Source organism: Diadema antillarum, unplaced genomic scaffold, assembly GCF_040938485.1.
Source record: "Diadema antillarum isolate AM-2024a unplaced genomic scaffold, OU_Dant_1.0 seq00000704_RagTag, whole genome shotgun sequence".
Classification (NCBI taxonomy): Eukaryota; Metazoa; Echinodermata; class Echinoidea; order Diadematoida; family Diadematidae; genus Diadema; species Diadema antillarum.
This window is the reverse complement of record NW_027271609.1, coordinates 962,590-987,887: the sequence shown is the minus strand read 5'-3', so window position 1 is coordinate 987,887 and position 25,298 is coordinate 962,590. Positions and strand designations below refer to the sequence as shown.

General features: G+C 38.3%; 1 protein-coding gene across 1 annotated transcript in view; it reads left to right on the top strand.

Moving 5' to 3' along the window:
* Positions 1 to 21,462, top strand: part of LOC139737780 (pleckstrin homology-like domain family B member 1) — an 80,811-nt gene extending 59,349 nt beyond the window's left edge. The window contains exons 8-14 of the mRNA XM_071648455.1: positions 485 to 595; positions 1,461 to 1,559; positions 3,493 to 3,730; positions 5,050 to 5,392; positions 14,297 to 14,396; positions 16,338 to 16,487; positions 20,423 to 21,462. Coding sequence (XP_071504556.1) covers positions 485 to 595; positions 1,461 to 1,559; positions 3,493 to 3,730; positions 5,050 to 5,392; positions 14,297 to 14,396; positions 16,338 to 16,487; positions 20,423 to 20,869 — 1,488 coding nt within the window. The 3' untranslated portion in view covers positions 20,870 to 21,462. The remainder of the gene's footprint in view (positions 1 to 484; positions 596 to 1,460; positions 1,560 to 3,492; positions 3,731 to 5,049; positions 5,393 to 14,296; positions 14,397 to 16,337; positions 16,488 to 20,422) is intronic.
* The last annotated feature ends 3,836 nt before the right edge of the window (positions 21,463 to 25,298 follow it).

Below are 25,298 nucleotides of genomic sequence, written 5' to 3'. Positions count from 1 at the left end.
ATCGAATGAAGAGAAGTGTATTTCTCTTCCTTATGTTCCTTAAATTCTCTTCTTAAATTATCTTCCTTAAATTTGTCCTTATGTTTTTGTGAGAATGGAGAGCTTGCGATAACTACATGTATTACAGAAATGAAGCAAAGTTGTGTAGTTCTGATATGAGACGATTATAACAGAGACATAATTTTATTCACCTCCTGATCATTGAAAATAATAATGATAATGATGCTGATAATAATGATAATAATAATGATAATAATGATGATAATGATAATAACAATAACAATTAATGATTATGATAATTAGGCTTCTATAGCGCACAATAACAAATTAATGTTTCCTATGCGCTTTACATTCTGATAAAACATGATTGACAAATTACATATATTCTGTATTCTTATACAAAACAAGAGACACCTAGGCCTATGTGATTTCATATCATAGAAGACTTGTTTCATCATGGGGTGAGATTTGTTTTTCCTTCCAGGAGACGGTATCAGACATCAACAAACAGATGAACTACATCATCAGCGATGCTAAGAAGCAGGCTGAGACAATCGAAAAGAAAAAGATTGAGGCCAAAGCACAGCTAGAAAAGGTAAGCACATTCAGGAGGAGAAGATTTAATGATTTTGTTCAAATTTAATGCTCATTTCCCTCATAATTTGGCAACCCAAATCTTCAGTGAGACTTCCTGGAGACTTTACTGACATAGCAGCTACCGGTTAATGCCAATGAGCTTTATTTACTTTGTTATATCAGGTAATACATCTCAAGCGCATATTAAACATAGCTAACTAGTATATATCAGTAGCCAACAGCAAGAAAATGGGATTATGATATTCGTGCTATCATTTGTTATAGATTTTGCATAATATCATTCATACTGTAACACCGTATTCGTTTCCCAGAGGATAATTTCAGTCCTTTGTGCATAGTCTAGTTATGATTTCTCTTTTTATCAACATAAAGATTTCATAGACAAGGAAGTAATTATTGTATTCCCGCCATGCAACATCCCTGAAACAAGAGAGCAAATTCTAGAAATCAATTATTTGTGTTTTCTTCTGTTATTCTCTTTGTCCATTTAGCTAATTTTCTTTTTCAGATGGATATTGTATGGATTTATACAGGGATGTGAGAGCTTAGAGTTTACTTGTATTATAGACTTTTTACTCTGCCCAAAACCCATTTTTCGGACTTTTCTGCCGTTCAAATGTATCAAAATGTTCATAGTTGAATGCACTGCAGACTTTTATTTCCATAAGTTTCAGATCTATTCAGACATTTTTCTGCAAGTATTCGACATCCCTAACTATATAAAAACAAAGATGAGAATAATAAGAATGTGAAAGAATCAACGTCAATTGTAAATCCCCATATCTTAAGTAATGATTTCTGAATGCTGACAAACTTTTTTGTGTGTGTTTTTTTTTAAACAAACCAAAAAATTGACTGGACAGGAAAAGATGATGCTGTCGAGCATTGAGAAGCAGTACAACAACCTGGTGCTCTACTACTCCCGACATATCCTACCCAACCAGAAGGAGGCACCAGAGATGGTGAGTGAGAGTGATACCCCATTCATACTGGGCATTTAGAGGGCTCCAGGAGCGCTCCAGAATTGCTCAAAACTCTATGAACAAAGGGTTGGGTCCTCAAGTGATCTACTAATGTAAAAGTGGAAATTTTTGCGTTTGCATGTTGCTTGACATGAAACTGGTGCAAAATGATAGCACACAGATTTTGTTGGTTGTTATATGTCATACTGCTTCATATTTTGATTCCGCAGAATTGAAAAAAAAAAAGAAAGCCGAATGCATCTTACAGGGCCAAGCATGCAAAATTACTCAAAAGAAAATTTCCATTTGTATGGTACCCCATTCATACAGAGCATTTATAGCACTCCCAAAGCACTCCAAACTCTGTATGAACATACAGTCAGGCCCTGAGGCACTCTGAAGATACGCCCCTCCGGAGAGTTGCTTCAGAAGTGCTCCTGATGCGCTCTAAATTCTGTATAAAGGGTCACCAACATTAAGAGCTTTCTGGAAGCGGTAGTGAGCGCAGACGGTTCGTGCTGTTTATATGTTCGAAATTCCTACCATGACAATTATGCCTCTATCAGTCACTTTGTGTATGGTCTCCACAGGTTGGAATATCGCACAATCCGTTCGATAGTTTAAAATTTCAAAGTGTCAGTGCCATCATTGCTGGATAAGAAAACCACAGTGTAGAATGTGTCAAACTTTTTTGTTGTGCTTTTCGTGGGTTTGGTGTAAGATATTTAAGTGAAGAGTTTGTTTGCAAAAACCGATAAGTCCATATTTGCCAAATGGAGATATTTGCGATTAAAGGTCAAGAAAAATAAAGAGAATAATAAGAAAATTTTTGCTTCTTTTGACCATAACTTCAAAAATATTCCTTTATATGTAGTGACCAATATATCATTTAAAAGGTATTATTTTGTACATTATGACAGAGATCGTACTTCAATATCTTCAAAAATGGACTTATCGGTTTTTGCAAACAAACCCTTCAAGTGTTCCTTAACCCTAAAAAGACTGGGGGACATTTTGGGCCCCCCTCGACATTTTTGTGATAAATCTGGAACGTAAAAATCTCGCACCACGACATTTTATGACTTTTTTCTTTTAAGTCTTGCGCAACTTTTGAGACCAAATTCGCGATGCCTAGGTATGCGGTTCTGAAGTTACGCAATATTTTGTAAGTGCATGTCAGACCCGAAATTACTCAAAAATGTGATTTCATGTACAAATCCAATGCAAATTCTGTTTCTGACCCAAATTCATAAATGTATCATTATTTTTACTTTTACTGATCAAAGTCAATTAATTTCATGTTGTTTATGATCGAAATAGTGTCGCTGGTGATTTCCATTGAAAAAAACAATAAAAAACAAAAAGTCGAAAACAACAAAATACATAAGACCTTTTAAAAACAATAAAATACATTTAAAAAAATTTGATACCGCCATTTTTTTATGTACATTCAATAAGAATCTTACACAGAGTACCTAAACCAAAAATCAGCAGTTTTGGACCTTTGATTACAGATTTACAGCCATTTTTTTAAATTCATGCATAAATTAGCATGATTAATTCATTAAAAATAAATTTGAATATTTGTGAAATAATTACCTATTCAGTTTTGTAGATTACCTTGTGGGTGACGCGCATGCCAATTTTCCTTGCGATCATGCGGTCAACGGCCAAGATCTTGGGGGGGCCCAATGAGCCCCCCCCCCCCCCCCCCAGTCCTACGAGGCATCAAAATAGCCCAGTCTTTTTAGGTTTAAACATCCTTTTGTTTGTGTGGATATTGATACTACGCAGTATGTTTTTGCGGAGGTGAGAAGAGGGATTGTACAATGCAAGTCTGATGTATTAAATAAAGTAAAATACTCTCATTGTTTTTACACATTTTCATCTCTTTCTCTATTCCATATCTTTTAATTTTTTTCTGCCCGAACAGAGAAGGATCAGAGAGATGGCTGAACGGCGTCTGCGTCTCTCCCCTGATTTATCACTCAGCGACGAGTATTTATCCAGGAGGAAATTATCTGGTACTTTGCCCCCCAACCTTGTCCCCAAGGTGGACGGGGAGGCGCCCCCTTCTATCTCACCCGCCTCCTCTACCACCACCCTCTCAAGAAACAGGACCACCATCCTAGACATTGAGAGGAACCGGAAGATTGCACTGGAAGAGCAAGGTAAAAGGGATTTTTTAAGGGTTGAATGGAGAACAGATGAGGAAAGATTGATGGATAGTTGTTTTTGTTTTTTTGAAGAAATTTGAAGTGGATTTGTCAGGCTGATAAAGTTATATTGGTTAAGTTGGATGATGGAAGAGAAAAAAAAAGATGAGTTTAAAACAAGCTGGTCATGCTAACAGTTATGTTGTCAAGGTTGGAATGTATCAGGGAAAAGATTGATGGATAGTTTGAAGAAAGAAGTAAGAGTTTGGAGTGGATTTGCCAGGCTAGCAAAGTTATATTGGCTAGGTTGGATGTTGGAAGGGGGGGAAACATGAGTTTAGAACAAACTAGTCAAGCTAACAGTGATGTTGGCAAGGTTTGAATGCATCAGGGAAAAGAGTGATGACTGGTTGGAAGGGGGGAAACAGAGCTTGGAGTGGATTTGTCAGACTGACAAAGTTATTTGACAGTGAAAGGAAAAATAAAAAAATGACTTTTAAACAAACTAGTCAAGTTAACAGTAATATTGGCAAGGTTGGGATGACAGACACCAGGGATAAAGAGGAGGAGTTCGGCATGAACTTGTCAACATAATATATAGTAGTTTTGGTTAGATGGAGGGAAAAAAAGATAAAGTTTGGAAGGAGTGATATTGACGGCTTGGATAATTCAAGGTGAATTTCATAGGCAAATAATGCTCAAAAAAGAGGATGGTAAGAGATGTGTCAATGATCAATGGATAATTTTTTTTTTATTTTCATAATGTGGGAAGGTAACAGATAACCCTAAGTACGTCTTATTCGTGAAATATACAATCATGCTTGCTTGTATACCAGGATGGGTAAAGTTAATATCTTAAACTTTTCTTCATACATGTAATTTCAGTGATGTAAAAGCAAAATCAGGTCTGTGTGTGATGTACCATTGTTTGTATGGTGTAGATATATGCTTGCATGCAGTCTCAATTTTAGCATGCATCCACTTATTCACGTTATCAGATCAAATATTGGAATAATTGAAGAGTTTGTTCACAAAACTGATAAGTCCATATTTGCCAAATGGAGATATTTACGATTAAAGGTCAAGAAAAATACAGAGAATAATAAGAAAATTTTTGCTTCTTTTGACCATAACTTCAAAAATGTACCTTTATATGTAGTGACCAATATATCATTTAAAGGTATTATTTTTTGCTTTATGACAGAGACCGTACTTCAAAATCTTCAAAAATGGACTTATCGGTTTTTGCAAACAAACTCTTCAATTGTAATTGCTGGGGTGTTAACGCAAACTTATCATTTTCGCTGCTCCTCATTTCATATCCCTTCCCACAGGTGATCAGCTGATCGAACAGGAGAAGCAGCGTCTCCAGGAGATGCGCAAGAAAGCCGGCGACGAGGCCCGCATGCAGTGGGAGGAGCGCAAGCAGCGCGAGATGCTGCAGTCACCCCCGGCAACCAGCACCACCTCCTCCATCTCCCCTGCCTCCACCTCTCCTCACAACTCGATCAGCTCGCCAACCCACACACCCCTCCACCACCCCCATCGACTGGAGTCTCCCACCTCCCTGGGCTACTCCGACTGCACCAGCGTGTCCAGCTTCGAGAGCATCGAGGGCCACCTCGACTTCGGAGGTCGCTCGGGTCACAGTACTCCTTCACGAACTTTCAGTGGAAGGTGAGCTTACGCACCCCTCTCTCTCCCACCCTCACTACTATCTCATTTTTCAAATTTCAAATCAAATTTTCTTTCCATTATCATAAATTCTTACAGATACAACAATTCCAACAAACAATGAATGTGGCACAAGATACATACACATACACTTGAAAGCAGAAAGAGAAAATGAGCAAGTGCATAATCTAACATTGTGTTTTAGAAAAAGAGGGGCCCATTCATGTAGAAACAGATAGGTATGAAGTGGTTTTAGACTTTCAAAAGAATTTATTCATCATAAAAGATATAAGGGCTTCAACCAACCTTTACATTTGAGTGGCTAGCTTTTGTCCTCTTCTGTAAAAGGTCAAAGAAGTGATCTGGATCAGAGAGATGAATCATCACATTATAAACCCCCAAGTTTTTGAGTGTATGCATGAGAAACAGTTTAGTGGTATTGCTTTTTCTCTAGGCCCAAAAAAGAAATCTTACATTCATAAATTTGAATACATGAGTAAACTGGCCAATATAAATCATTATAATCGTATTCATGTGCCTAGCATTGTAATGAAGGCTGCTAATAACAACCAGCAAGCCCCGCTGAGACTTGTCTGATGTAACAACAAGAAATATGTGCAAATTGGATTCTATACACTGATCTGACTTGGTAACAAGATCCGCAATTACTAAGGTGTGGCATAAGATTGTGGTGAATGCATGATATACATATTGTGGCCTGCTTGCCGGACATAGCAGTAATGTCATACACAAAGCGCTCCTTGGATATGCCTATAATAATATAATGAAAATAATGATTGCCTCTTATATTGAGACACATCCCATCAAACAATGATGCTCATTGTGCTAGAAAAGTTTGATAACACTTGACAGACTTAAGGAAGACAATAATGATAACAGTTTTCTCTGTTTATTTACTGTATTCAGCAGGTACAGTGTAATCAAATACCATTATTATAAGGTTCTCAGGGAAATACATGTGCAAGTTTTGTCAGTCAGGTAGCATTCTAGTAACTCCCCATAATACCTTGCTGTCTGTGAACAGAATAGAGAATTTGTCAATGGTGCAGTGTTGGAAATGGCTCTAAGAGTCTAGCTCCAGATATTCGCTAATGTGACGTCTTCCTTGAGTGCGGGATGTTAATAACTGTACGACATCCCAGAGCTGTGCGGTGCCTTTAATCCTACACAGGAAGCTGTCATGTGCCTGGTAGGCGAGGGCGCTCTGACATGGACGTATCCTGTTGATAGAGTGCTAACGAAGGAGGTGCAAAGTGGCTGGCAAAGCCTGGGTGTTTTTTTTTTCCCCCCTCCGTCTGAAGCACTCTGTTTACCTTCCCTTCCCACCCCCTGTAACTTTCTCCTCCCCCCCCCCATTTCCATCCTTACCCATCAATACCACCCCCCCCCCCACACACACACACACACACATGCTCACTTCCTCACACATCAACCTGTACAAACTTCTTCACACACAAATACACACACACACACACACACTCCTACTCTCATACTTTTTTCTGTACACACGTGTACAACAAACACATGCACAGACCAACACAAATACGCACATACATGTACAAGTTGTACATGCTCTTTTTTGCGTAGTTTTCATTAGAATTTCAAGCAGTAATGTGGAAATCATACAAGCAATGTATGTACACACACTCACACACACTTTTTCATGATATTCATATGTACAGCACACACTTGCACACCATCACATATATGCACATCACATAAGCACATAGACACAGAGCTCCCTGAATGTCCTGTCTCACTCAATATGTTCTTCCCAGATATCCGCTATCTTGTTTTTCTGCCTATCCACTGTCATCCTGTCTTCTTGGCAATTATATCTGTGTTTATCAGACAGTCTAGTAAGTACAGCTAAGTTAGTCTCTATCTGTGTTTTTTCTTTGCGCGCTGGTTGAAACAGCAGTAAGATAACATTCTATGTACCCCTTGATGCTGCATATGTATCGCCAAGTTCTGATAGTATGTCGCCTCTCACATCATCTTGTCATTAATTTGACACCTCTGAATTTAAATGTTTACCTTGCATCAGAAAAATAAATTAGATGGAACTGGTAAAATCAGTTACAAGTGGCACATTGAGAGAAATCTATATGAATTTGCCAATTTCGGACTGAAACAGGAACTTTAATCTTATGAAATGTAGGCCCTATTGCCAATTGAAGGAGTAGCTGTGAATAGCATTTAAGAAGATTTTGGTATCAGAGAGAAACAGGAACTTTAATTGTATGATATTTTGCCAATTTAAGAAGTAGGTATGAATGGCATTTAAGAAGATTTTCTAATACTTTTGCAACCAAAACAAACAATCATATTTGAACAACACAGGAGGACTCAAATAAAATGTTGTTTTTTTTTCACTATACTTTATGAACAATTAACAATAAATAATTGAGATGTTGAAATATAGTCTGTCAGCTTCTATATCTCTCTTCCACTCTTTTTATATGCTGTGGTATATTTTTGGCTGTTGTGTCTTTAGTGGGAAAGAAGGCTTTGATGGGTCAGTGCAGTGCAATAGATGTAAGGATGTATCCTCGCAGTGTACTATTTTTGTGCCACCCCATTGCGGTACGGCTTCCGAAAGCTTGGCAAAACATCTCTATTTACTGTTTGTCCATGGCAATGCCAACCAATCGCTCCCCTGCCAGACTCCCCAGATGCGTCGAGAGCTTTGCTTCTGACTCCAACGGATCCAAACTACATTTCCCCCTTTGTCGCATGTAGGTCATCGTTTTGACCTACTTTTACAATGTTTTGCCCCCCGAGTGGGATCGATGGAGACACGCATGCGACTTCCGCTCGGTTCCACCTTTCTTGCTTTCTGGGTTACGATGGAAATCCGTAAAACTATGTCTCTCTACTGCAGAGGAAATCGCAGCATCTGTTTGTGCATTCATGGTATGCTGTGCTGTCTGCTTTTCTCAGTTCCACTGTAAATCATCTGTAGAGGGCGCTTTTCTTCAGGAAAAAATATATTAGTGTTCAGGACAAAATGGAATATTATCTGGTCTGGCAAAAAGACGTTAGAGTGTTTCCTGAATATCAAATTCTTTCAGCACAGTGCCAAACGGAAGATGCAAATTGTGTGATATTAGTTGGAGGAGACGTGTTAGGAATTGTACTGGTTTAGATTTCGCAGCTATATTGGAACTGAGACCTTTGCATCTTAAGATATCAGACAAAGTAGAAATGTATACCAGATTCATTTTGCTGTAACTAATCATTTGGTGGCAATATTTCTTTCAAGGGATTGCTCCCTCAATCAGAAGTTGACTTTGATATGGGAAGTGAAGCAAAAGCAACACATCAAGAAAAATTACAATGAAATCCAGTATTTGCTTGTTAGAAGAGTTGTGTAATTCTCTGAACAGCCATACAAATATTTTCATTCAACACCTAAGCAAATTCTTGCTATCTGATTGGTCGAGTGCTCATCACGTGACATTTGCCAAAATGCATGAATTCACTGATGTCAATCTCTTACTGTATTCAGCAGGTACACTTCACTCTGTACAAAATCTTGTGTCACCACGCTCATGACCATTCAGTTGGCCTATTTACATAAAGGTATACTACATGCATGAGTCCCTTAATCTACTTATCTTAATCATATGATGGCGTCATCATATTCATTATCATCTATTTTTGCTTCATACCACGTAAAACCCCAAAAGTATATAAAAAGTCACTTCGAGGTTAGTTCGGCATATCTTAAGTTTTTCTTAGTCTACTGTGGTGTATCTTTAGCAGGTTTGAGGAGGAATGTACTATTTTTGAGGAAATGTAAAATTAGCGACTGCCAATGTTGAAATCATGTGAGTAGTCATATGAATTACGGCATCATGACAGCGTCACTGTTCCTACCAGTATTTGGCTATCCTTGATATTAAGCAAGCCCCCAATCTGTCCACTTTCCCTCGCTATATTCACCTGCCTTCCCCATCCATAAGGTAATCTCTCCAGCCCCATTCCCACCTCTCACCTAACCAGCAGCTTTTCTCCATCCCTACCTTACGTCACCCTCAACGCTCGCTAGACCTTGTCGCTCCTTCCTGTCACTCTTCCTTATTCTATTCACCTGTTCTCTCCTCCCCTCCTGCAATCTCCCCCATCCCCAATCCCCACCCCATCCCCAACCTGCATCCTACCCCCTCCCCCTACTAGCAGTATCCTTTCTCTACTTGGTACTTATCCCTACCCCACCCCACAAGCAACCCTCATATACTAGACATTGTCACTCTGTCCTGTCTCCCTATGTAATTCTGTTCACTTGTTTTCTCTTCTTTGAAAGTAATCTTCCCGACCCCCATCCACCTCCCCTCCCCCATTCCCCTACTATTACCTCTACAAACACCCCTATCCCAAATGGGTAACAGCCCCACCCCCACCCTATATTGTATGCAACCATAGATTTATCTTGCCCCTCCTTAATGTCACCTTACCTAATTCCGTACACCCGTCTTCCCTTCCTTTAAAGTAACCTCCACTACCCTATCCTCCCCCTCCCTTACTACCACCACGATATAACACCCTTTTCCCCACTGGGTACCATCCCCCCCCCCCACCCCACACAAACATTGCTTCACCTTGTCATGCCTTCCTGTTACCCCACCTACTAGTAATTCTCTTCACCTGTTTTCCCTTCTTTAAAAGTAGCCTTCCCCACCCCCATATATCCCCCCCTACTACCACCCCTAAAAACACTTTTTTTCCCCACTGGGTACCATCCCCACCCCCACTCCACACTCTACCATCGCTAGACCTTGCCCTCTTTCCTGTCGATGACATTTCTGCAGAAGGAAATTGAGGCATCCAGAAATCTCTCCCTATATTAGAGTACACCCAGACACTCCCCCACCCCACTTTTTTTTTTGTAAGCAGCCTCCACACTTACACACCCTCCAGTAGCAAACTGAATCATGCGTCCTTCTGTCTGTTTTCACACTCTTATCTCAAACTTTGGCATGGGGGGGGGGGGGGGAGTTTGGTGATGCACCTCGAGACGACGTAAATAAAAAAGGAAAATAAAGTTGAGGTACAGCTGTACCCCCACGCATGCAGACGCAGAGACAGTTTGGGAAGCGTGAGTCGTCAGTTTAAAAGAGCCAGGCATATCGTCAGTGCTTACGTGTTGGATTATAGCAGCATGTCTAGCCAAATATATCGCAGCGTGTTGTGAGTATTATATATGCAGTCTCTCTGCCTTTTTCTCTTTCTCAGTGGTGGGATATATCTGCGTCTGAGAAATAATTGAATGTATTCTCATGTTTGCATTGTGCAGTATTGTGTGCCGCTGTTTTTTGTAGAATGGTATAGCATAACTCGACTGTAAGATTGTGGACTTTTGGCAATAACTTGCAAAAACTCTCACTGTAGTGTTGCAATGTGGTGTCATAGTGGGGAATTTTGTGGCTGGATTTTTTTTAATGTATAGGCAATATTTTCTTTTTGCATTTTTGTTTAAGGGGAAAATGCATAGAATTCTCTTATTTTTCTTGATGTTCATTGTTAGAGAAGGAAATATAAGTGTTTGAGTGCATACACAATTTTGTAAGGTGCCTCCACCAACAAGCTACAATGAACAATCTCTCCCTCTGACTATCTTTCTCATCTGCTTAGTGTGCACAACAGTTGGTATTGATAGCATTCGAACCCGAGTTGATGATCGATTCAGTAATGAAATATTTCATGCTTTGACACTTGAGAGTCAAGTTCAGCAATTTCTGAAATCTTTATGTGTCGAGATGTACATTGTATTTTGCATACCCACGAAGGGTAGCGCTTTACCCTTACTATGCTAGGGCCTGTGGACAGTGTGTGCAATCCTATGAAGTTTAAATATCCTGTGCCAATTAGTACTCAAAGCACACAAAGGTTGAAGTGCTTATGAGCAAGCTGCCACAGGAGTGACAGCATTGACTTTCCTTGATGGTCATGGCAATGTAATTGAAGTAAGGATGGATTATTTCTTTCTTTAGAACATGTCTGAAAACTACTAAAAGTGAGTCACATGTTTAAAAGTTCTTTGACATCTTGCATCCATGGTTGTATACCCCGGTGTAGCTTTGATACTTGTCGTTGTTTTTATTATTCTCTTTGTTATCATTATTCTTTAGTTCGTCTTGTCAACACTGTCAGTGTAATTCATATGGCGAAAAGAGAATTCAAAGCCACTGTGAGAAAGTTACGGTCTATTTCTCTCTCTCTGTTTATTTTCTTCTCTTTCCGCCTCTGAAGATAGGTGTAACTTTCACTTTGCACTGTCAAAATTAACGACGCATTCAGGAATTTAATGATGAGGCTGTATTTCAGCCGTTAATCCCCTCCAGTATTGCCCCATGCATACTGCCGTTGATCCCAGCATCGCGGTTCCTTTAACACAGCGAGGGGAAAGTTACTATCACATGCAGGCTGGAGTCACAAGACATTTGCTGTTCCTTGTGGCTTTTTCACCGACTGCCATTAACAAGGGGGAAAAAACATGCTGTGTATGGCATGACAACATTTATCTTTGCACGCAGAGTATACCCAACGGGAGGAAATTTGCTGTTATGGCCAACTTTGTTAAAAGTTCTTACAGACTCAGTCAGGAGAAAAAGAAACCTGTTTAAATACCAGCAGATTGGATTCTTAATTTGCAGCAATTTTTGCCCAGGTAACATGTAGAGATCACCGTTTCAAATATGTACAAGCATTTGTGCGTGATGAAATTCGACCGCTGTTTCGTTTGCATTCTGTAAGTATAACTTGGGGAGAAAAAAATAAAAATTCCTCACTTGTTAATCACCATTCTTATTGTCACCTATGATGCTAGAAATAGTTCTAGGACTTTAAGTTGGGAAGATAGTGTTGAAAAGACCAAAAACAAAACAAAACACAAAAAAAACTTGGCAGCTTGTCATACATTGTGCGTTGAACTTGAATATTTGTAGGTTATTGGTGATCACTGCTCTAATCTTGATCTGTATGTGACATGGTTTGAGTGTGGGCTAGCCCCCAGGTATAGTGAGTCATGTGGGGCTCCTATTGGGATAATAATGATTGCTGATTATAGCAATTCCAGTGTATTAACCTTGGATTATATGTTTGTCACCATGTTTTCTGTTCTACTGAAGAGATTTGCTGGATGTTTTTTGTGTTTGTTCATTTGTTTGTTTACTTGTTTGTTTATTGTTTAATTGTTTGTGTTTTTCGAGGGAGAGGTATCATTTTGTGAGTTTAGAATTTTTGTTGATGTTTTCAAGAAATTTTCACAAAACAACCAAATATAGAGTGAAGTGTACTATCTGGGTTAACAGAAAGATGCCATATGTCATGTTTGTGCATTTATTTCATATATTCTCTTTGGTCTTCTTCTTTTCTGTTGCAACAATGGTCCTCCTCATTTTCTACACTGTAGCAACATAATATTCCCATTACAGTTGAACCTCTCTTATCCGGCCTCCCTTTATCCGGATCTCTCTATTATACGGACGCAATCTCGCCGTGATTTTTTTTTTTTTTTTTTTTGATAATTACGGGAGGAAAGGGGGATTCCCAACTCCTTGAGAACTCCTATATACACAAACACACATGAATTACATATACTTGATACATTTCTTAATAATTATTTAGGTAAATCATCCCAAGAATCTATAAAAGAAAATGATTTCATTCTTGCAAACATGAACCTCTATTTTGGGGTCTGTTACTGAGTGTAACAATGAAAAGGTTGCAGCATACACATTACTACATGTGGTACTACAATGGGCTACATCAGTACATGTGTATGTATATGTACGTGTATAAAGCATTGAGTCTCCCGTATCCGGCCAAATCCCTTATCCGGATGAGCCCCGGTCCCGACTTGTCCGGATATGAGAGGTTCAACTGTATTTGGTTTGTCACCTTCAGAGCAACTATTTGTAGTCTTTCAGAGCGACGGTTTATAGATTAAGATAACTCAGTTGAATGAAACATGTACATTTCTTAAATCACACATCCCAGGTCATGGAGTTGCCACTTTGAGGATCGCACACAAACTAGTGATTTGGGGTATAGTCATTTTGCAAGGGCAGAGATATTGGGGGCAAGGTGAAAGCAAAATGTGAATGCCTATGCTCTGTCTACATTGATTGCCCAAGCAGAAACTGTCTTCCTTTTTTTTTTCCTTTTTGTTATCTTTATTGTATGAAGCAGAACTGTTGTACTTCTTTTACTTCTTTCATCGCCAAATTGGGATAGTCTTAAAATATCTGTCTACTTTATGTTTGTTAAACTAGAAGTCAGCCATCAATCAGCTGATGGACTGCACTACATTTAGCAAACATGTTGTGAAGGTGTAGTCTTGCTTCCAGACCCATGTCTGTATTTGAGGTGGTCACTGCCCATGTGATAGAACAACACTTGTCACCTCCCTTCAGATTTAAATTTCTTCAGACATCTTATTTTTCCCCAGATTTCTTTCAGGACAATTTTGTGTGATTACACAACTACGATAACGATTAGGAAAAGCAGAACTAGAGCCCAGGAGTCATGTACCCACTCCATTTTATCAACTTTGTATTTTAATGGATATTTTCTTTCTAATGTATGGAAATGAGACAAGCCAGGCAGCACATGAAGCCAAAAAATAAATCGGATTACAACGAGATTAAGCTCTGAAGCCACAACTTCCAGCATTTCAACCGCATAATCCCTCAGTCTGCCACTTTTGCACAACAGCGTATGGGGACGGATGTATACATAGCACCAGAGGCCAGGCAGAAAGTGAAACACACTTGTCAGCGTGTAATCGTACGGAGCAGTGGGGGGAAATGGGGCATTTAAAAAGGAGTATTTCTCTAATCATTTTTTTCGCGAACATCTTTGTCGTTTTCTCGCTTCCAGTTTCGTCAACATGTCCCGGGAGGAGAGGGATAAACTACTGATGATGGAGAAAGCGCTACGAGATGCCCAGGCCGAGAAGCTCGCCTTGCTGGAACAGCAGGTAAGTGCCATTTGTCAGCTCGGATCATTGTCTAATCAATGGGAGTTACCATTCTTCTCTTTGCTCAAAAGCAAGAAGTACAGTGCACTCCCGTTGTAACGCACACGGTTATAACAAAATTCCAGTTACAACAAAGTAAAAAAAATCCTTTCTATGTATTTTTATTATTTATTATTTATTTGTTCTGTTATAAAAAAAATTTCGGTATAACGAAAGAAAACAGCTGGTCCTGAGGACTTCATTATAATGGGAGTCCACTGTACAAGCTTGGTACCTTCCTCTTGCATCTGATCAACAATTTGCCCCCGTGACAGATAAACACCAATTATTCAGTGTTTGAGTAAGAGCCATGATACAAAATCATGGACATACACTACACATGCTCAGTTGTTTTAATCATGGCTACTACTCAAACACTGAATAATCAGTGTTTGCTTTTGTCAGTGTAGGGCAATTTGTCTATCATTTGCAATTAAGACAAATTGACATTAAATCATTGATTTAAATAAGTTTGCCTTCTTTTGTATTGTAGTGGAAGTGCTTTCCGAGAGCTAGTGTCTTTGATTTGAAGGATGATTTTTTTTTTTTGGGGGGGGGCCACATTTCGTGTTAAGGTATTAACACTCTGGTAGCATTTATTTCCCATATTTCTGCATAGATGTATTATAATGACTTTTTGGGGGAGGGGTTGTAAAAACACTCAATGGAAAAGTCAATTCAAATTTGAGGCAGTCAAAAAGTCTCAAAGATTGTCATGTGTACATATCATGATATGAGCCAATATCACTAAAATTGCACCTACTATAATTCCCAGGGGCTGTCAAATGTATTGTGGGGATTATGATTGGTCAACAGTATTTGAGTTTTCAACATTTGTTATGCTTTAAAATAGATATCCTGTGCATAAAAATATGTATGTATGCATTTGATTAGACGTGATGAATTTTGACACATGTCTTTAAATAGACAATGTGGTCGGGGTTGTTAAAGCATGTATCTGCACATACAAAGTTCTTTAATATCCATCAGAGCCTTTGCATGTTCAGTGTATGCGTGTTTGGTGAAGGAAATGGGAAATTATTTCCGACAATCTATACGCTTGGTGGTATGAATGGCAAAACTCTGACGTGTGAATTACCGACACTCAAGTTCATGTGACGGGTAAAGAGATGCAATGGGCCAGACAGTCAACACGATGGCTCTTGAGAGAATCAGCCTTTAACCCCTTTGATCCCATGAGCGACATGATTCTATACAGTCTTGATAGGATCTTAGGGACTTGATCCAGTGAGAGTTATTCAAAAGGCATTGATTGTTGAATGGTTTTGTTTGCTTCTTGAAAATGAACGTAATCGATTGAAAGGTTTGTACAGTCATCTCAGTGCAGTTGATGTTGGCGGGACTAAAGAAAAACACATCACCTTGCAAAAGCGATATTCATCTTCTGTGCGTATAGAAGAATAACACATGTAAGGCTATGAATGTAAATTGCCCAGCCATATAGGTATTAACTGATGTAATGTTTCAATCAACTTCCTTACGATTGAAATGATTCATGATGTGCTCATTGGGGCTCAGTGCCACAAAACTGGGTTGAACTTTGACACAACGATGTTTGTATTAGGCTTAAGAATGTGTACTGCACATTTTTTCTCAATTGGGGTAATTTTGTATCATGATTTCCCTTTTTTGTTTTGTCGTGTTTTGTTGTTGTTGATGATGTTATTATTGTTATTATTATTATTATTATTATTATTATTATTATTATTATTATTATTATTATTATTATCATTATCATTATTATTGTTATTATTATTATTATTATTATTATTATTATTATTATTATTATTATTATTATTATTATTATTATTATTATTATTATTATTATCATTATCATTATTATTATTATTATCCTTATTCTCATTTTTATCTTTTTTTCAGGAGAGGTTGAAACAGCTGGAGGAAAAGGCTTTGAAGGAGGAGGTCCTCCGGAGAGAAGAGCTGGAGAAAAAGCTGCAGGAGGAAACTCTCAAGAGGGATGAGCTGGTCATGGAGCAAGTCAAACTGAGAGAGAAGGCAAAGTGTGTACAGGTGAGTGCCTACAACCACTGCGCACACCCCCTCTGGAATACCAAGCGAGTCTTTCTCACTTGCAAGCAGGGATGGCAATTTGTCGTTTCAGTCTTTAGTTGATGTTACTGGTGCATGAGAGCAAATTTAAAACATGTTTTCAACTAATTTATTTGATGAAATACATGTAAAACTTGCATTTTCTTTTGACATAAGCAGAGGAAAGGAAATCTAAATTCTGTAGGTCTCTTTTTTTAATTGCAGTCATAGTAATAATGATGACAATAATGACATTACTGATAGGATACTACTACTACTGCTGCTTCTGCTGCTGCTGCTAGGAGGAGGAAGAAGACAAATAATTGAATAGGAAAATCACAATGATTATGCTAATGATTATACTGATAAGAAACTACTACTAGTAGCAATTACTCTGAGCATTAGACAAAATGTGGTACCCCTTTGAGCCTCCCTTACTCAGCAGCCCCCTTTCTGCACGACCCATCAAGGATACCATGATTGACTGGGAGAAATCCAAATAGTAGAAAAAGGAGGAGGAGAAGAAGAAGAAGAGGAAGAAAAGAAGAAATAGAAGAAAGAAAGAGGAGCATGTGAAGAGGGGCAGAATGAGTAGCAATATTATTAGTGATTATGAATGATGCGTGAATATGCAAAAGTGTCTATCTTACTGGAGAGAAAAATCTGTTCCTGTTAGTAGACATTTAGGGTTTGAGATTTTCCTTGTTGGTGTTGTCTTTGATAAGATATCTAGGGCAGTTAATTTAGCAGGCTGATATTAACAAGGGTGGGAGATGAGAGGAAAGACGTTTGTGGTTAACGTCGTGACTCACTAACGAGGCACCGTACTAATTACTGAGAGAGACAGCAGACTCAAGGATTCATCACTTCCAAAGTGACATCGTCAAAGCCAATGTACATTTTCATCAACTTGATAAAAGATATTATGAATAATGGTGCGTAATTTGGGGGACCATGACTTGTAGATGAAGAAAGGAATAAGTGGAAAAGTCACGTACATCGCGAAAGTTATACAGTTAAGACTGACATGTATTAGTCAAGCATTTTCCACTGACGTTTTATAAGATGAATCAACTTTAAGATGATGGCTAGTAACTGATCAGTGGGAATCAGTGGGAATGCTGGAGGATGGTTGTTCCAATCCTTGTGGGATTCATTCAAGAGTACATTATATATCTACTGTTGTGTGAAAATTATTTGCTTCAGAACGGTCTCATATTCAAGTAATGTGCAGTTTAATGTTTCCAGGTTAGCGTGCCTGGTCAGTGATGGGGCATTAAACTGCACATTACTTGAATATGAGACCGTTCTGAAGCAAATGATTTTCACACAACAGTAGATATATAATGTACTCTTAAATGAATCCCACAAGGATTGGAACAATCATCCCTCAGCATTCCCACTGATTCCCACTGACTGGTTACTAGCCATCCCATTTAAATGGATATGTGTTGGCAGAGATACTGACCCCAAAAATATAATGATAGATTAGTAAATGTTAGGGCAGGTACAATGCGACAATAGCAAGACAATTGTAGCCATTTTATAGCCAAAAGAAAAATATATCATCTTGGTTGCTATGTACATCTTGAAATATGGGAATATATAAGAAGAGGGAAATATGTTGTGGGATGCAAATCAATAACGGAACTCATACTGGCAACATACGTTGAAATGTGTAATGCAAGATGGCGTTGAAGGTTGTATCATTACAGATATACTGCACAGGTGTATGCTATTCTTACAAGTTCTTCTTCAATTGCACGTGAAAGATGTGTTGTATGCTCACAGAGGGTATTAAAGCATCAAGTTAAAGTTGGTTTTGTTCCCCACCCAAGATTAGGTTAAATTGTAGGTATAACTCAAGTTATAGATAGATAGATAGATAGATAGATAGATAGATAGATAGATAGATAGATAGATAGATAGATAGATAGAGGCAGATAGAATGATAAATACATAAGTAGATAAAAAAGATAGATGAATGAATATATAGATAGAAAGAAAGATAGAAAGATAAATAAAAAGATAGCAAGATGAATGTATAGGTAGACAGACAGATAGATAGACGGAGAGATAGATAGATAGATAGATAGATGGATGGATAGATAGATAGATAGATAGATAGAAGAGAGATAGATTGAGAGAGAGAAGAAAAGACTTATCACCATGAGATGAAAAATTTGGACTTTTGGAGTGCTCGTCAAAGAGGATTAGTATCTTCAGGCAATTTGATTGTGATATTGACTGTGTTTTTTTTTTTTACTGTTTTAGACACATAGACACATATTTAAAGGTAGAGATCAGTTAGCTTTCATGGGGTAATTGAGGGAAGAAAGTTGTGAGATGAGACAATGAGGTCCTAAGGGGAAACTGAGGAGCAGATTTTGGACATGCTTTCTGAATACAATGGAGATGAGACTTCAAAAGACCTTGCTCCAGTTCCAAGCAGACTTTAGTTAAATCTGCTTTACGCCCTGAAGGTCACCCAACACAGATTGCCTGTTACATCCATGTCATGCTACAGCAAAGAATTGATGATTTGATACTACTGTGAACGCTTTAGTTTTCGCGTATTTCACGCTACTTCCTGGCTAGCACAAATTCTAAAACCCACAAAAACATTTTCACAATTTTCTCTGCTTATTTTGAATATTTTGACCACTGCGCAGCACTTATTCAAGAACCCTCTAATATGTTTTTGAGCCACTCAGCGAGAAAAATTAATCTCGTGAAAATATCAACGTTTACAGTATGAGAAATATCTGTTACATATATGTATCATATTGTATTGAGGTTTCAAAAGGAAAACTGGCGCATTAGGCACTACACAAAATGTCAATTGTTATTATTATTTTCCCTGCAATGTACTGAAGAAAATGTCAGAATACTTGGAAGGTTTTGCAAAAGCATGATAGCTCCTTTTAAGGGATGCTATAGTATCGGTTGAGGTGAGGATTCAGCTTTTAACTTACTTAGAAATACTTAGAAATCACCTTACAAAATGTAAAAGAGCATACAATTCAAAGAGAAATTCGAAGTGTATTTGATGAAAATCGGTTTTAAAATGGCTGAGATATCAACAAAAAAAATGAAGCGATTAGTGTTACTTTGTTTTGGAGAACTCGACCATTTCGAAACAAATTTTCACCAAAAAATATTTGAATTCCTCTTAGAATGGTGTGCTCTTTCATATTTCAAAAGATATTTCTCGTTATCTAAAAAAAAAAGAAATCATCATAAAAAATTTGGAAACCTGAAGACCCATCTCAACTGAAACTGTATCATCCCTTTAACATGTTCACACGTGATTCTTCATCGTGACACAGGGAAACACTTGTCATCACTGAGAGCTAAATGTGTAATGAAGGATGTCTCCATTAAAGGGGGAAGTGGTGTTAACAGCAACTTGTCTTAGGTTGATAGAACTGTATCAAAATAGCACATCACGCCCCACTGTGTTCCAGATAAGACTTTGCAAATGATCTGCAAAAGAGTCTTCTTCACAGAGGCTTTCTCTTAAAAGAGAAAAAGAAAACAATCTTTTCCCTCAAGAATGATTCCCTCGTTGATCATGAACAAACAAGATAGTGAAAGCTTAGACTCCTGTAAGATGAAATGAATGTCTTTGCGTCTTTCCCTGCCTGATGTAAGTTTTTTATTCAAGTCAGATGAGTGGGGCATGTGGCAACATCCAGCCATTTTGTAGGACCCTCAAAAAGGCTGTTTTATTTTTCCCTAGCAAAGTCTAAGAAGGTGATAGGACTAAATGATTCAGATAGATGTGTTATAAACTCATCTGTCCAGAAGCCACCCAGCTGTGCAAGTATACTGATTGTTGAGAATTTTGTAAGCAAAATATATCAGCCTGTCATCTGTATAAACTGCTATCTTTCATTCTTGTTCTCATTGTCCAGTCACGACCTCTGACACGGTATCTGCCGATCACATCTGAAGACTTCGACCTACGAGCACACATAGAGACCGCCGGTCACAGCGTGGACACCTGCCCACACGTGAACGTGACGAAGAACACGTGCCGCGGCTACATGATCAAGATGGGCGGCCGCATCAAGACGTGGCGCAAGCGCTGGTTCGTCTTCTCCCGCACCAAGCGCTCCTTCCTCTACTACTCAAGCGACCGTGACGAGACACGGCCAAAGGGCGGGATGTATTTCCAGGCCATCCAGGACGTCTACTTTGACCACCTGCGACCCTACAAGAGCCCCAACCCTACACTGACCTTCTGTATCAAAACCAAAGAGAGGACTTACTTCCTTGTTGCCCCCTCCCCAGAGAGTATGCGCATATGGATGGACGTAATAGTGACTGGGGCAGAAGGCTACAACCAGTTCAAAACATGAGGCTCAACCCGAGTGATCCTCCTGCGAAACTGCTGTATCATGAGACTACTTATATCTAGCTGTGATCCCCTTCCTAACCTGTACTTGTGATTCAAACCACCACACAAGGTCAAGTGAGGTCATGACCTTGACTTAAGGTTATTCTAATTGGTACCAATGAGGCTTCCTCTGCTAAATAATTTGAGACAGTGCAGTGACGGAAATGCTGGATTTTGATATTGGACCCTCCCCGACATCTTGGTGAGATGGATATTAGAGTGTTAGAGGTCAATGAAGGTCAATGAGCTGACGAGTGTATTGCACGGACGGTCCAAAGTTTGCTGGCACCCTATTGCTTCTCAAGACTTACAACTCAGGGAAGTTTGAAGTATCGCTCCAAGCTGTGCAGCTCTGCTGGCGTAGGCACGCATCCTTGCATTGGAGTTCAGAAGCAGACAGGCAGTATCCCACAATGCTTTGCAGCAGGCATGCTTTGCAAAACAAAAACAAAAACAAAATCAGAAGTTGAGGCAGTATGCAAATTGAGTACATCTACAGAGAGAGTGTAGTGTGTGGAAATAGATAATCAGTATCCTATTTGATGTGCTGTGATAATGGAGCTATATAAGTCCCAGCTGATGTAATGAGTGTTTCCCATCGTTACTGTTTCCTAGTGAGTGGAACAAGGTATCGGTCGATATCAGTCATTCAAAAGAATTGTGTCGCAACATTCATCTGTGGTTTGTGGCTGCTTAAAGAAGGCCTTTAAAATCGTCTTTGGGGCTACTTTTGGAATGATGACATCACCCATAAACACACCACTCCGGGGAATACCCCATTATTTGAAAACAATTCTATATCTCTCCACAGCAGTCCCTGAGACTGTCGCGCTATATTGACCCCCACCCCTCTCGCACCCAACCCTTCCACTTTACAGTGGTGAATAGTGCACAACATCGGGTAGTGTGGTTCCTTTTTGGATAATGATGATGCATGTTTCATGCAGAGCGCATCCCAGTCAAAGAGTCCCAACATGTTCAAACATCTCCAAAAAAAAGGAGAAAAAAATTCTTGTAAATCCCTCAAAGTTCCTTAACTGGAGTGAAATATTCTAAGATCACATGTTTCGTCATATATTGATAAACTGGATTATCATAGGATGATGAAGTCAAATGTCAAAGGTCAAGCTCACAGTCAAAGCAGTCACACAGTGTCTCACACAAAAATCTGTTATAGTTTGTTTAAGAGTGATCGTCAAGTGTGATTAAACCTATCATTCAATAGAACTTTGATAGCAATATTTATTATCATGCTTATCAAAGGTTTGTCTGTTCTACATACCTACTCTTTATCAGTGTATAAAGTTGATGTGTTTAGAACTTCATGCATCAATCATGTCATTGGGTATCCAAGCCTCTGTTCAGAACAAGAAGGCAGTAACAAAATCAGGAGTGAAGAATTAAAGCCGTTCTTGTCCTGAACTGAGGCTGTGTGAAGTTGATTTAGTGCCTTGTTTGAAAGAGAATTCTGAGAATTGTTCTTGTTCACAAAATACTGCCAAAAATGCTTTTGTTATTGAAGAAGTGAATATCTGAGACACAATCATTTATAAATTCCACTTGTATCCCCATTTGAGCTTTTACAATATTATCATTATTTGCTTACTTAACTAGTACTGCTGTAGATTTGTATCCCATAGTCATTATTTGTGTATGTTTATTCCAAGCCAAAATACTTAAAGATGCTGTATTCTGAGCTAGATTGTATGTATAGTGAATGTCAAAACAATTGATTTGTTATTTATTTCTGCACTCGTCTGAAGACAACTTTGGTACTTGTGTGGCATCGGAAAAGGTCTACTTACTGAATCATTGATATATTTAATAAGTAAATCCATTTTACAGCTCTACCCAATAATCGCATAGCCTTTATATGTTTGTTACTTTGATATCAATACGAGTTATACAGTTTTATTCATTTTCTCCCTACGTGCAAGTTGTATTTTAAATTTTGTTTTTGTTTTCATTTTTGCAAGCTGGTGCTCCCAATCAGTTATAAACTTGATGTTTTGCAGACACTTTTTTAATCATTTCAAAGTTAAGTAACATTTTGATATTATATACTCACATCAGACATTGTATTGTAACAGCCAGATTTCCCATTGTTCATAGAATTATGCATCATGTCCATTTAAAGGGAAATATCATTACATATCTTTGTCTTGTATCTTGGTAAGCACATCTGCTTGGTTTGCTGATGGCAAAAAAAAAAAAAACAGTAACCAAAATAGGAAAAATTCTAAATTTCAGGCCTTGACTTAGGGCACGTATCATTAAGTGTGAAATATGCAAAAAGAACAGAAGTCCACCTTGAGATGTTTGCTGCTTCCTCGTACAGGAGAACAAACGGTGTACAATTTTCCCCTCTAAAATTGTTTGTTGATCATCAGGTCGGTCACATGGTACCACAGGCGAAGTAACCGAGGACCGCTATGATTTAATTCTTTTTGTATTTGTAGGCAAACCTTGGAAATTGTCGGAGATGTGTATATACTGGAATAAGATTTGTGACTTTTCTGTACAAAATCAAGTTTTGGAATCAACCCAAATCTTAACTGTGTCTTTTGTGTGTCTGTTGTTTTTTTTTTTTTTTTTCTTTTCTGTACTTTCTTTCTTCAGAGCAGGGAAATGTCATGTGTGTGCATTTCGTGGATGAACTAATGACAAACTGACTTGTCTTTTGAGTTATTGTTATCGATCATTTCATATTGTTTTAGTAACATGAGATCTGGGGGGCATTTCATGAAGGAACTTGTCGGATGAAATATCTGACAAGTCAATTATATCCGACAAGTTTTGAGAAATTCTTTAGTCTGATTGGCTGATTTCTCTGAACTTGTCGGATATAATTGCCTTGTCGGACATTTTATCTGACATGTTCCTTCATGAAATGCCCCCCTGAAACCTGAAATTTCATAACTGTTCATTGTGACATCAATATCTGCAAAATGCAAGCATTGCAATTACATTGAGCTCCATCCCTTCAAATTGCATACAGTGATTTTCTTTACATAATAAACAAGAAGTTATTACTTTTTCTGGGGGAGGGGCAAATTGGCAATAAAGACATAAGAACCACACAGAAGTTTCAGAGTCCCAATGCCATATTATTCAGACATGGTATATTGTTACATAATGAGTGTTAAAAGTGTGAATGTGCCTCTAATAAGGAGAATATCGTTTCAAGTTTGAAGGGCTACTATGTTTCAGGGTTGTCAGTTATTTGCCAAAAATTGAAATGATCTTGTCCAGTTTGGAGGAGACCAGGAAAGGCTTCACATTTCTCTGTGTTTTGAAACAATGAATATAAGCTCTACAAAGTGGTTTTGATTCATAATAGTTTCTGCAGCTCCACAAAGTGGTTTTGATTCATAATAGTTTCTGCAGCTCCAAAATCTTTCTGTGTGTTTTTTTTTTTTTTGAAATCTCAAGATATGATTTGTTCAGTTTTTATTCTTTTGAGATGACTTCTTCCAAGCTTTTGCTGTCCAGTATTTTTGGCACAAAAATACTTGAAAAAAACAAATCATTTATATGAAACTAAATGACCAAAAGAGAGAATGCATTTAAGAAGTTATATGATCATTAATGACCATCATTCAGAAAGAAAATAATATAAAAAAACGAATAACGTAATTAATAATGACGTAATAAATAATGAATTGAATAATCAGTTTTTTTCTCTTTTCTTCTCTTACCCATAGCTCTGATCACCAAAGAAAATCCATCACAAATAATGATACACAAAATAGGTCACAAGATTTAAAGTCCAAACGACACATTACTTGTGAACACATGTGAACACACAAGTAATTGCAATGCAGAGTAGGTACAATTCAATTTTTACACAAATAAGATATCGGATAGATTGATTAAAGTAAATAGGACCATTTGAATTTCCAAATTTGCAACAGAAGGCATTATGGTGGGAACGTTAAATGTCTACACTACACTGATTGATGCCAATTAGCACATAATATCTTGAAACTAAATGCCCTTGACTCTAGATTAGCTAATCCCCCTATTAACCCCTATTGTGTTACCATAGACTTCCCATCGGACTGAGGTGCATTGCTACACCCTTGTGGACTTGCTAAACTCTACAATGCTAAACTCTACAACCAGATCAAGTTTGGAGGGATTACTGAATGTGTGTGGCAATCTGAGTGTCTTGGCTTACAAAGGGTTGGGAAATGCAGCCAGCAGTTGGCGTCGGTACATCACATTATAAGAATGCAAACAAATTGACCAAGTGCAGTCTGTGACAGCGACGTCTTTCAGATACAAAGTCCAGCAGGTTTATGGGTGACAGTGTCTTTTGTCGACATTAACGTGAAAAATTCAAAAGTGCTGTCATTTTAGAGGATGGCTAGGAAGAGATGCCGCATGTT